Raw genomic sequence first — 12,407 nt, 5'->3', positions numbered from 1 at the left:
CTCGCACTCGATTTTGTTGACAATGCGAACTTTTCTAGAGTATGTTGAACTCTATATTTCAAATATATATTATATTTATTTATATACCTTGGTCTGCGATGCTTATTGAGAAATTTTGAAATAAAGAAAAAAATTTAGTTTTAATGATTACTTTAATATTTGTTTCTTATTTCTCATTACATTTTATTCTTAGCTAACCTAAAGAATTTATATCATTTCCATAAATTTAAATTATTACAATTCATAATATGCAGTGGTATTGAAACAAAATTACTTTTATTGTCTTATTTTTATAATAAAAAAAATAATTGTTAGTAAACATTTTATTGCAACTTGTGCCGTTCTTTTATAAATTTAATTTGTTTATTTTCAATGTTATTTTTTACCATTCAAACCAAAAAGCAACTTTCTAGCGTGTAAAGTGATTCTGAACAAAATTTGTCGATATAATTAGGGCGAAAAAATGTGTTCAATAAAATGTTATTGTTGCTTATTTTCTTTTCCACAAAAGTAATTTTTGATTTTAAATATATTTTTATAAACAGAGTTTATTACAAATTTGCAGATATTTTTTGGTTAAACAACTTTTGCTTTTTATTTTTACGTCCCTTGTGTCGTTTTTTCCAAAAATTTAACTTTGTTTCCTTAAATCTTATTTCTTGTGATTAAAAGAAAATACAATCGTCCTATCTAAAAAATATTAATAAAAAATTTGTAGATCCGTTTTAGGTGAACGACTTCTTTCTTTTTATTTTTTCGTTATATGTGTCATTTTTTTACTTAATTTTTTTATTTTGAATTTTATTTTTTACAATTAAAACAAAAAATATGTGTCATTTCAAAAATCTATTCATCACTGTGGATGAATTTTCACTCTCATTTATAAAGTCTATCATTTTGTTTTCTTATTTTAAGTCAATCATTTTTTTTTTCGTATCTTTCATAATATGACTGCAAAATGAAATTTTTTTATTATTTTCTGTGCTGCCAAAATTGGAATTTTTGACTTTTTGACAAAATTCAAAAGGTTGTTATGTTAATCTTATGGGGCTTATACACAGCAACATTTTCTTCTCCTGACCTTTTTTTATATTGTGACAGTTATTAAGAATCACAACAAATTATAAAAATAAAATATTTTACCGCTAGCAAAAAATATTTTAACTAAATTGAAAATTTAAAAAAAAAATATTTGACAATAATAATCATTTAAATTTGACGATTGTTTTTAATTTTTTATTACAGTATTACGTTTAAGTTATTTGAAACATGATTTCGTAGAAAAAATCATTTTTTTCCAAGGGGCAGGACCAATCTCTTAATTATTTCATCATATTTACTAAAAAATAACAATTGAGAGTTTCTGACAAATTTTCTTGAAGAAATATTACTATATTTTTGTGTCTGCCATATTTCTTAAAGAATAAGAAAATTCAAATGTATGAAAAATGATTGCCTACACATCTCGAATCTTGGGTCGATGACACACTTCGTTATAAAACCAGTAATGTTATTGATAGTAATAACTTATTTCCTGATAAATTTTAGGTTGAATCTTAAGCCAAATATTTGCATTTTTTCGGGTAATTGCATTATTATGATGCTGAACGAGTTTCCTTAAGTCTTTTCTTAATAAAAAGATACAAAAATATTATGGTTGTAATCGCCAAGTTTGACATTGTGTTCGTTTAAATAATAAATAAAGAAAAAAGTAAGTTCGATAAATCTAATTATTCAAATAATTGTTTCGTATTTAAAAAGATTTTGAAGGTTGAATTATTAAACAAGTGCTAATGATTTTTATCAAAAACATCCTAATGCGCTCCGTTATTTATATCAGTTGGCTCTTTAGGCGTTTGGTTGGTGCCAGTTTTTCAGCTTACTATACTTTAGCGACATAATCAATAAATATTATGCATATTATATTAATTAAATAATTATAAATATTATTTTACTTAAAGCTGTTGCTCTTGGTGGTTCGGAACCCACCTTAAACTGTAGTTCCCCCTCCCACCACCAAGTAAGTGTGTGTGTGGGGCGGGGGGGGGGGTGTAAAGGAATAGGAAAGAAGGTGCAAGAAAAATGTAAATCCTTAGGGGAACCATTAGAAGCTTCCATTCCAATTATAAATATTAATGATACTTATATCACAAATTTATATTTCATTTTGGAAAACAAGCTCAAATTTAGAATTGAAAAAATTCTTTCGACTATCCGAAGCGCCAAAAAGAATATTTGATTATGAAAGTATTTTAAAGAAATCAGCGATGTAATCGAATAATTTTGGCTGAAACAAATACATGATTAAACTAAATAATTCGTTAAATAATTAACCGCCTGAAGAGCGGAAATGATCGTGTTCGTGATCGTAAAATATTTAATTATTTATCCGCACTTTGTTTTAATGTCTGAACTAATTCGATTTAATTTTTCCGATTAACTATTGACTGATGGAAACCTTTTTGCTTGTTCGGCATTTCTTTAACGGTTACTTAATTGCATCGCACAGCACTATTTTTTGAGTTCGATTGATTTTCATGCTGGGTCATTTGTCTTCAAATTGCTTTTATTAATTTTAATGGAACAGAGATGGACGAACAAAATCCTTAAAGTAGTAGAATATTTGACTCTAATAATATGTTAACCATTGTCAATTTAGGAAATTTAATTCTTTACAAAATACGTCAGAAAACAACTTGCAAAATCATCCTTTGAGTATAATAATATAATTAGGAAGAAAACATTTCAATAAGATTATACGTATTACAAAATGGGTAGTTCTACACTTTTAATTTCAAAACATTTCCTGTTTCTTTTTTTTTTCTCTTTTTTTTCAATTTGTGGAGATGTCTCAACACTATGTTGTTTGCCAAAGAAACCAACAAAACCACATTTATAATTTAGAAAAAAAATTTTGATAACATTTTATTTAAATTTACTAAAAAGAAAGAAAATATTCCCCTCGGCAAAGGGAGCTTACAATTGTGATATAATAATGATAATGTGGCAGCAAAAAAAGCGAGGAACGTTAATATTTTAATATTACATTATTTATAAGGAAGATTTAATCAATGCAATTATATGCAATTATATGAATGCAAGCCCTCAAATCCGAGGACCTGTTTCGTTTCGCCATATTTGATTTGCTATTTTCAATTTTTTAATTTTTATATTTAATTTGAAATCAGTGACTGAAAATTCCGTAATTCCGGAATATTCCGTAATAAAATGAATTTATAAATAATCCGATAACTCAGGACTACAAAATGGTTTTAGGAATCTACTGGGATTCGAATAGGTTTACTTTAGGTATTTGGGATCAATGAATACGAATCCATTCGCAGAATCGAACCACCACGTCAGGATTTGCAGTAAAATTCAAAAAATTGTTAAAAAACAGAAATTTCTACATCAATTTCATTCCCAAACTTACAAAGCCCAAATTCACAAGCCCTAAGCCCACAAACTAACAAGCCCCAAACCCACAAACTCCAAACCAATAAGCCCCAAACCCACAAACCCCAAACCAACAAACCGCAAAAACACAAACCCCAAACCAACAAACCCCAAACACACAAACTCCAAACCAACAAGCCCCAAACACACAAGCTCCATATCAACAAACCTAGAAACCCCAAACCAAAAAGCTCCAAACCAAAAAACCCCAAATTCGCAAGTTCCAAACCCACAAACTCCAAATGCACAAACTCCAAATATACAAGTTCCATATCCACAAATCTACAAACCTCAAACCCAAAAACCACAAATCCATGAACCCACAATCACCATATCGACAAACGAACAAACCCCATACCAACAATCTCAAACCCAAGAACTCCAAACCCACAAACCCCAAACCCACAAGCTCTAAATCTACAAAAGCACAAACACGAAACCCTCGAACCCCAAACCTACAAACCACAAAACCACAAGCTCCATATCACGAACAAACAAACCCCAAACCATCAATCTCAGACCCACAAACCCTAAACCCACAAGGTCCATATCCACAAACATGCAAACCCCAAACCATCAATCCCACACCCACGAACCCAAACAGGTGCACCCACAAACCTCAAACTAACAAACCACAAACCCAATAACCCCAAATTAAACCAATTTCTCAATTGGTATTATAAGACGTTGGTTATTTGGGTTTGTGGAATTGAGGTTGGTGGGTTTCTGGGTTTGGGGTTTGTATGTTTGTGTAAATAGAGCTTGTGGGTTAGGGGTTCGTACGTTTGTGGATATGGAGCTTGTGGGTTTAAGCTTTTCGGATTTTTCAATTCGGGATTTGTGGTTTTGGGGTTTGTAGGTTTGTGGATATTGAGCTTGTGTGTTTCGAGTTTATGGATTTGGAGGTTGTGGGTTTGGAGCTTGTTGGTTTTGGATTTTTGGATTTGTTGATATGGACCTTGTGGATTTGGGGCTTTTTTGTTTGGGGTTGGGGGTTTGTGGGTTTGTGAGTTTGAGGGTTGTTAATTTAGAGTTCTTAAGTTTGGGGTCGAAATTTAAGCAGAAATTCAACGTTTTTAACCATTTTTAAAATTTTACTGCAAATCCTGACTTGCTGTCTCAATTCCGCGAATGGATTCATGTTTAGCGACCCCAAAAACATAAAGTATACTTATAAGAATACCAGTAGACTCCCAAAATGATTTTTTGGTCCTATGTAATTTTTGTCTTTTGACTGACATCAGGTTTTTTCTGGCCCATTTTGAGCAAAAAACTCAAATTTAAACTCTATAAGCCACTTTTTTATGATTTGAAAATTGTTTGGGCAACTACTTATAGTTAACGAAAATAGGAACAATTTATCTTCATGCCTTTTATTGTATAAAAAATACCAGAGTTATAGCATTTTCTAAGTCCGAGAAAAAACGAAGCAAGATACGAAAAGAGATGAATGAACAAAATTGTGCACCTAAAAAGATTTACAAATTTGTCATGTATCTTTTTTAGAGGATAAGCAGTTTTTATTTCAATCGTGAAAAACAAGATTGAAAATCAAAAATTAAATTTGTGTAAAAACGACGCAAGCTACGAGAAAAAAACAGACAACATTTATTTATCCAAAAAAATATACAAATTTGTTATGAACATTTTTTTGATAGCATGCGTAGTTTTTATTTCAGGCGTCAAAAATAACCTTAATCCTCAAGTGCTAGAACCTCGACATTTTCTGTTTCACCTAGATCGGGTCCACCAGACCCAAAATACCACAAGCTGAAATATCTCTGTTTTAGATAGACTTAGCTCAATTTTGTTTTAGCCTGGAGTCTCACAAAAATGAATACTGTAAAAATAGGTATAAAAATGAATGGCGTATAATAAAGATTTGCCAAAATTAATTAGCAGGCAAAATTTCTTCATCCAAAAAGGATCTACAAATTTGTTATGAATGACTTTTATACATAAAGAGTAAATTTTCTTTTAATCGTAAAAAGAAGATTCAAAATGAAAAAAATTAAATATTATAAAATCAAGGCAATAAAAATAACTATGATTAAATCTTAATGCATATTATAAATTGTAATGATATAAATTTATTGGAATGATACATATTTCAACAAAGCCAAGAATAACATTAAATGTAAAATTAGAAACGAATATTAAAGTAATCATGATAAATACAGTATTTGTAAAAAAAAAGAAAGAATGATTTTCTGTAAAACATAAATAATTTTTACACATTAATAGTACTTTATGTGTAAATAAATCATTCACAATAATAAAGTTTGTATTATCATAATTGCGATTAGGCTAACAAATTTTTGTTTATTATTTTGAGTAATAATAACGTTAGGCTTAACTTTAATTTACGCAATCAAAAAATTATTTATTATAAATTTTATTATAAAAATTTTAATTTATTACAGCTTTACTATATAATTCAAATAAGAAAAATGTTATTAAACATTCTTTAAAAAATACCGTTGTTAATAACACAGTTCGTATTCTAAGATTTCAATCACCTTTAATAATCCTTGTTTATTATCTTAAATATGTAACAGTGTACATTTAATTATTACCAGAGCATTTATGCAATTATGTATTGTAATTTCCTAACTATTATATTCCAACATTTTTTTTTTTTAATTCACTTCTGTAATTTTTGTTTAAGTAGAAAATTTGGTTCTGTCTATAAATTAGTTGAAATTTGAAAACTTAATATATGCAAATTCGTAACGAACACATAGATAGCGTCAAGAAAAAACGACATTCAAAATAACCTTTTGGTCACAATTCTTCATTGATTTTCAATTGTTTTTTAAATTCAGCATTAAATTTTTAAGAAATCTGTTTAGGCCGATTTTAAATTTTTTTGTTTTAATCTTTATAGAGCTGCAAATAGTAGAGAAAAATGTTGATTACAATTTTTTTTAATTCATAAAAAATGTTGATATATTTAAAAAAATTATATCAGATGACAAAAATTCATCAATGTGCATCACAGACAATGAAATTCAAATACAATCGAAAGAAAATTTAGTTTGATTCTGCCTAAAACTGTTCAAATCATGCATTTGTTTATGTTCACTGTTAATAAATTAAACAAATTATATCAGATACCACATTTTTATGATAGAATTCCACCGCATTGCTTTAAACAAGTTACTCCGATGCATAAATATGGTTCACAAAAACATAATCCATCATACTGGCTTTTTGTTGCAAATATTTGTTTATAACAAATAACTTGACATGTCAACAAATTTTTGTCATTTGTATCAACCTTTTTGAATAAAACCTGAGGCCTGAACCTACTGAGAAAAATGTTCACAGAAAATTTAAAAAAAAATGTTTGAACTAACATTTTTTCGCTATTTGCAGCTCTATACAATTTTTTTTTTTAAATTTAAAATCTAGATCGACAGGTTTCTTGAAAATGTAATGCTGAATTAAAAAAGAAATAGAAATCGATGAAAAGTTGTGACCTACAATTTATTTTGAACATAATTTTTTCATGTCGTCCCACTGTGCAGCGCCAGTATAGCGCCAGGCTTGTATTGCGTGAATAGACAGGCTTGAGAAAAAATCTACTGTATCTGAGTTTAATATTTTTTTGTACATTCAAAAAAAAACTATGATTTTCAAAAAAAAATAAAAATAAACATTAAAAAAAGGAATTCGTTCCCTCAACTTTGAATTATATCGATGAAAAAAGTTTTACTACAAAACCGATTTTTTAAATATTATAAATAACCATAAGTTGCTAATTATCCAAACAAATGTATTAATATTATATATCAACCGATTGGCATCGATCGACGAAATCTGTTATGTTCTTGCATCACCTTTAAATAATAATAATAAAAAAATATTTAATGTAAAAAAATTTAAACATGTTAATAAAAAAAGATTTAATATAAAAATAAAAACATTTTTACAACATTGTAAAAAGCTCAAAAGAAATAAAATTAATATTTTTGGAATTCTGTGCATCAGGTTTGAGATATAAGTGGTGAAAATAAATATGCCAAATTTCATTAATTAACTTTAAGTTTTTAAGTTATCGTGTTAACCAAAAATACCGACATCCATGCATCCATCCATACAATCTGAAGTCCCACCATGGGGCCAAAAAAACGTCCATGGTCAAATTGATTTTCAGAAAACAATTATTATCCGATTTTAACTTTTGTTTAAGTGAAAACAATAATAACAATGCAATTATTAAAAAATTTATTGAAATTGTTATAAACAAATATGTGAATGAAAATGGTTTCGTTGGGATTCGCGGTGATTTTTCACTTGATTCGCATTAAATCTGACAAATTTATCGAAAAGACAGTTTTTTAGTTGAATTAAAAAAAGTTATAAACAAATATCCATATCAGGTATTTTTGATTGAATAAATAAAGTTTTTTCTATGATATCGATCATATAATACTTGAAAATAAAACCTGAGTATCATATTTGATCACCAAATAAAATATAATAATTTTTTAAGCTACCTTAATTAACAAATGCACTATTCGGCTATTTTTGAAGATTCAAACTTAATTTTTTCGATGCAATTAACTATAAATAACTAGCTTCTGAATTTTCGAAAAAATTTTGATGGCAGTAATCAATTTATTATTGTGAAGAACAATTGTTTAAACAAATTTTTATCATTTTATCTATTTTTAAATAAAATACCGCTTTTTCACGAAATAACCAGCGAATTATTTAACAATAATAACTTCTATTCAAGAAAATAACGCAAAAAAATAAACATTCATTTGAAATGATCCACTATTTTTATTTTTATTAACAATGTAGTAAACAAATTTTTCTCGGATAATGCATTCCTGAACCAATTTTTTTCTTTTGAAATATAATTAAAATGTCTAATAATTCCTGGCCGTAGGTTGATAAAAATTGATGATTTATTAAAGATACTTAATTTTGATTTCATTTTTATTTCACAATATTCCCACCTCTGAAACACTTGTAAAAATCTTATATCATATACCATGTATGGCTACGTTAATTAAATTTTTAATACAAATAAAAATAGTGTATCGTTATCGAACTATTCAAAAAAGTAAAAAAATTGTTATTAACAGTTTATTACACACAAAAAAACAAGTGTCAATTCTAAAAAATAGCCAAATAATGCATTTGTTGATTAGGTTTGGTTAAACAATTATCATATGTTATCGACACATAATAAAAAATCATTGAATTGAAAAAATGTAAGCTTTGATTTTCCATTATTTTTAATGCTGTCAAAATTTAAATTTTCGATTTGTCCAGAAAATTCAAAAAGTTGTTATAATAATCTTTTAGGGCATTCCAGAAGCAACATTTTTGTCTTCTTAGCTTTTTCATATCAAGCGTTATTTGACTTAAAATTTTCATTTTTCGTTTTTTTTTCAGTTTTGTAAATGCTATAACTATGGTAAATTTTATTTTATAAAAAAACAGAATGGGGATAAACTTTTCATATTTTCGTATACTATAAATTGCTGTAGATAAATAACTGGCCGTTAATCCCATGAAAAAGCGGTGTTTTATTTATAAATACATAAAATAATAAATATTTGTTCAAAAAATTATTTTTTACAATAATAAATTGTGTACTGTCATCAAAATGTTCTTAAAAATTTTAAACGTTAGTTATTTACAGTCAATTATTGTATCCAAAAAAATTAAGCTGGTATCTCCAGAAATAGCGATATAGTGCATTTGTTAATTAAGGTAGTTTAAACAATTATTAAGTTATATTTGGTGGACAAATATAATACTGAGTTTTATTTCCTAGTAATATTTGATAGATTCCATTGAAAAAAACTTCATTTATTCCATCAAAAATACCTGATATAGATATTTGTTTATAAAAAATTGATTTTAAAATAACAAATTATTTATTAACTGTTATAAATTTAACTAGAAAAGTATTTTTTTTATAAATTGTTCAAATTTAATGTGAATCAAGTAACAAATCACCGCCAATCCCCACGAAATTATTTTCCTTCACTTCTTTGTTTATTACTAATTCAATAAATTTTTTAACATTTGCATAGCTATTGAACATGTTTTTTAAATAGTTTCTTTCAGTTTTATAGTCATTTTTGATTGAATCAAAGCATTTTTCAAGAACCGGTGTAGTTAAAAACTCAAAATGCTATTTTTTCATTTTTTTTTTAAATAAGCAAAAAATAAACAAAAATTAAAAAACCGGCCAGGACAATTCGACGAAAAATGCTATTAGCTTGCATTAAAAAATTAAGTTAGAATCGGATAATAATTTTCTTTTGAAAATCAAATTATAACATTCTGGTTCATAAATATTATGGTTACAAAATTATTCTTTTGGTTGCAAATTCAAATTTTTTTCTTTAAATTCGTCTTTTTGCAATGAAAATTTAAAACTCATATTCTGATTTCGAAAAGTCAGACTGAAATATTTTTAGGGAGGAAGCTTTAACTATTTTTTCTAGTAAAAAAGAAACTTCTTGGTAGAAAATTCACCAATTTTGTTAAAAGTTCATTCTTCCCGGTTAAAAAATCAAATGATTTGTTGAAAATAGGTCGTTTTGAATGGAAAATTCAAGTATTTTTGTGGAAAATTTACTTCTAATTTAAAACTTATATTTTGATTTCGAAAAGTCAGAGTGAAATATTTTTTGAAGGAAAATGTAACTATTTTTTCTTTTTAATTAAAAAATGCATCTATTCTAGTAGAAACTGCATCTTTCATACAAAAATGCAACTGTTTGATTGAAAATTTAGTAATTAAAAAAAAAGTTATCTGCTTTTGGAAATTCATATTTTGATCTTGAAAAGTCAATTAAAATATTTTTCGGTTGAAAATTCAAATATTGATTAAAAAAATTTTTTATTTTGAATTAAAAATTCGTCTATTATAATGGAAATTTTATCTTTTTGAGATATAAACGCAACTATTTGGTTGAAAATTAATTTTCCTTGCTTGAGGATTTCATTTTTTTTTTTTAATTTCAATAAGGCCACTTTCTTAAGAAATCGGTTTTTTGTTTCGAATTAATGTTTTTAGTGAAAAATTCACCTCTTTAGTTGAAATTTTAATAATTGTATATAAAAACTTGAAAGTTAAACTAATCTATAAAAAATTCATGTTTTTGATCAAAAAGTTATAATTTTTTAGTAAAAAATTCATCTTCTTGGTTAAAATTTGATCGAAAAGTGGTATTTTTAGCTTGAAAATTCAACATTTTGGTTGACATTTTTTTCTTTCTTGATTAAAAATTCAATTTTTCGTTTCAAACTTCTTCTTTTTTGGCTGAATTTGATTTCAAATGAAATTTTTGTCAGTATGAAATATCAACTAACGCCTCACATGCCACTTTTCCAATGCTTTTGTCAGCGGTTGTGTTCACTATGGAAATATTTTCAAAAAAATTCCAAAATAATTATTTTTTATATAATATTGTATGAACTTTATAAATACGTTGCGTAAATTTCTAAAAAATGCAATCATAAAAAGTCATGATTGTTTATTTATAAAAAAACGTGGTTTTTTAAATCAAACTTTTTCTTTATATAAAATTCTCACTTCGAATACGCGGAAGAAATCAGTCAATAGAGAAAAAATCTTAGCATTGGACCCTGGACAGGAAATTTTATGGATTGGTTTCACGAAAGTCAAAATGGCGACATTCAATATCTCCCATCAGATTTTCTAATTTCAATATGGCGGCCAAAAATATGAAATATTGTTTAATTCTTATAAATTTTTGTATACAGGGCCGCCATATTGGATCCACCATCTTTCAAATGGAAAATATGATGACAGATTCGTGCTCAGCGACTCAAAAAACCCTTGTATATGAATTTTCATGAAAATCTAATGAAAGATCTTATTATTAGTCATGATAATAGCATAGAATTTTTGGCTTTCAGCCGCCATATTGGATATCGCCATTTTGAGTTTCGTGAAACCTATCGATACAATTTCAAGTTTAGGGTACAATCTCACGATTTTTTCCCTATTGACTGATTTCTTCAACCGGATTCGAAGTAAAAATTTGATTTGAAAAAAATTTGATTAAAAAAAATAAGTTTCTTTATAAATGAGCAATTATACCTCTTTCAGATCCGTCTTTTTTATTTTGCATGCCGTATTTGAAAAGTCCATACAATTTCAAATCAAAAATAATTATTTCGGAATTTGTTTCTAAATTTTTTCATAGTCAACAAAGCCGCTGACAAAAGCATTGGAAAAGTGGCATTTTCAAAAGTTCGATTCTTGGGTTACCTAACAAATGTAAAAGTTGATATTTCAAACTAACAAAAAATTTATTTTTAATTATATTCAGCCAGAAAAGAATTTCCAGGCTAAGAATACCATTTTTCAATCAAATTCCAAACAAAAAGAAGAATTTTCAACTGAAAAATTATGATTAAAAAACATTTTCACAGTGAACAAAGCCGTTCACAAAAAGCATTAGAAAAGTGCCAATTCGGGCGTTAATGGGTTAAAAAAACCAAACGCTATATAAAGACACTCTGTTTATTAAATATCTGAAAGTACATTGTTAAGGGCATGTGACACAGCTAAATACCTATATTACCGACCACAGTTTTTCAGTTGACTGAATGTTTTTTTGAACCTAAGAACTTTTTTTGTAAATAAAATATCGAGCTGAAACTTTGGGAAATGTATTAGAGAACAATAAAGTACGTTTAGGTACAGCATTTTTGTAGGAACTTCACTGAAAATTATTTCATCTATTTTCTGAACCTCAACATTTTTTGTACGTTCGAACTTTTTTTATACATAAAATATCGGTCTCAAACTTTGAGAAATGCAAGAGTCGAAAGAAAACTACGTTTAAGTACAATGCTTAATAATAAAAGATGTAAAAAAATATATTTCAACAATCAATTCCAACGGCATCAGCCGGTAACGTTGTACACGAAAATGCGAATTCTCT

At 27.1% G+C, this 12,407-nt stretch overlaps 1 protein-coding gene across 1 annotated transcript; it reads left to right on the top strand.

Annotated features, from left to right (window-relative positions):
• Positions 1-3,698: 3,698 nt before the first annotated feature.
• LOC117177001 (salivary glue protein Sgs-3-like) lies at positions 3,699-4,103 on the top strand. The gene has a single exon (XM_033367449.1). The coding sequence runs from the start codon at positions 3,699-3,701 to the stop codon at positions 4,101-4,103; it is 405 nt and encodes a 134-aa protein (XP_033223340.1).
• Positions 4,104-12,407: the final 8,304 nt, after the last annotated feature.

The sequence above is a fragment of the Belonocnema kinseyi genome, chromosome 1 (assembly GCF_010883055.1).
Source record: "Belonocnema kinseyi isolate 2016_QV_RU_SX_M_011 chromosome 1, B_treatae_v1, whole genome shotgun sequence".
Lineage (NCBI taxonomy): Eukaryota > Metazoa > Arthropoda > Insecta > Hymenoptera > Cynipidae > Belonocnema > Belonocnema kinseyi.
This window is presented reverse-complemented; position numbering and strand designations above follow the sequence as displayed.

Coding starts and splice junctions, on each gene's coding strand:
- LOC117177001 (XM_033367449.1), top strand. CDS start 3,699: ATGCACAAACTCCAAATATACAAGTTCCATATCCACAAATCTACAAAC.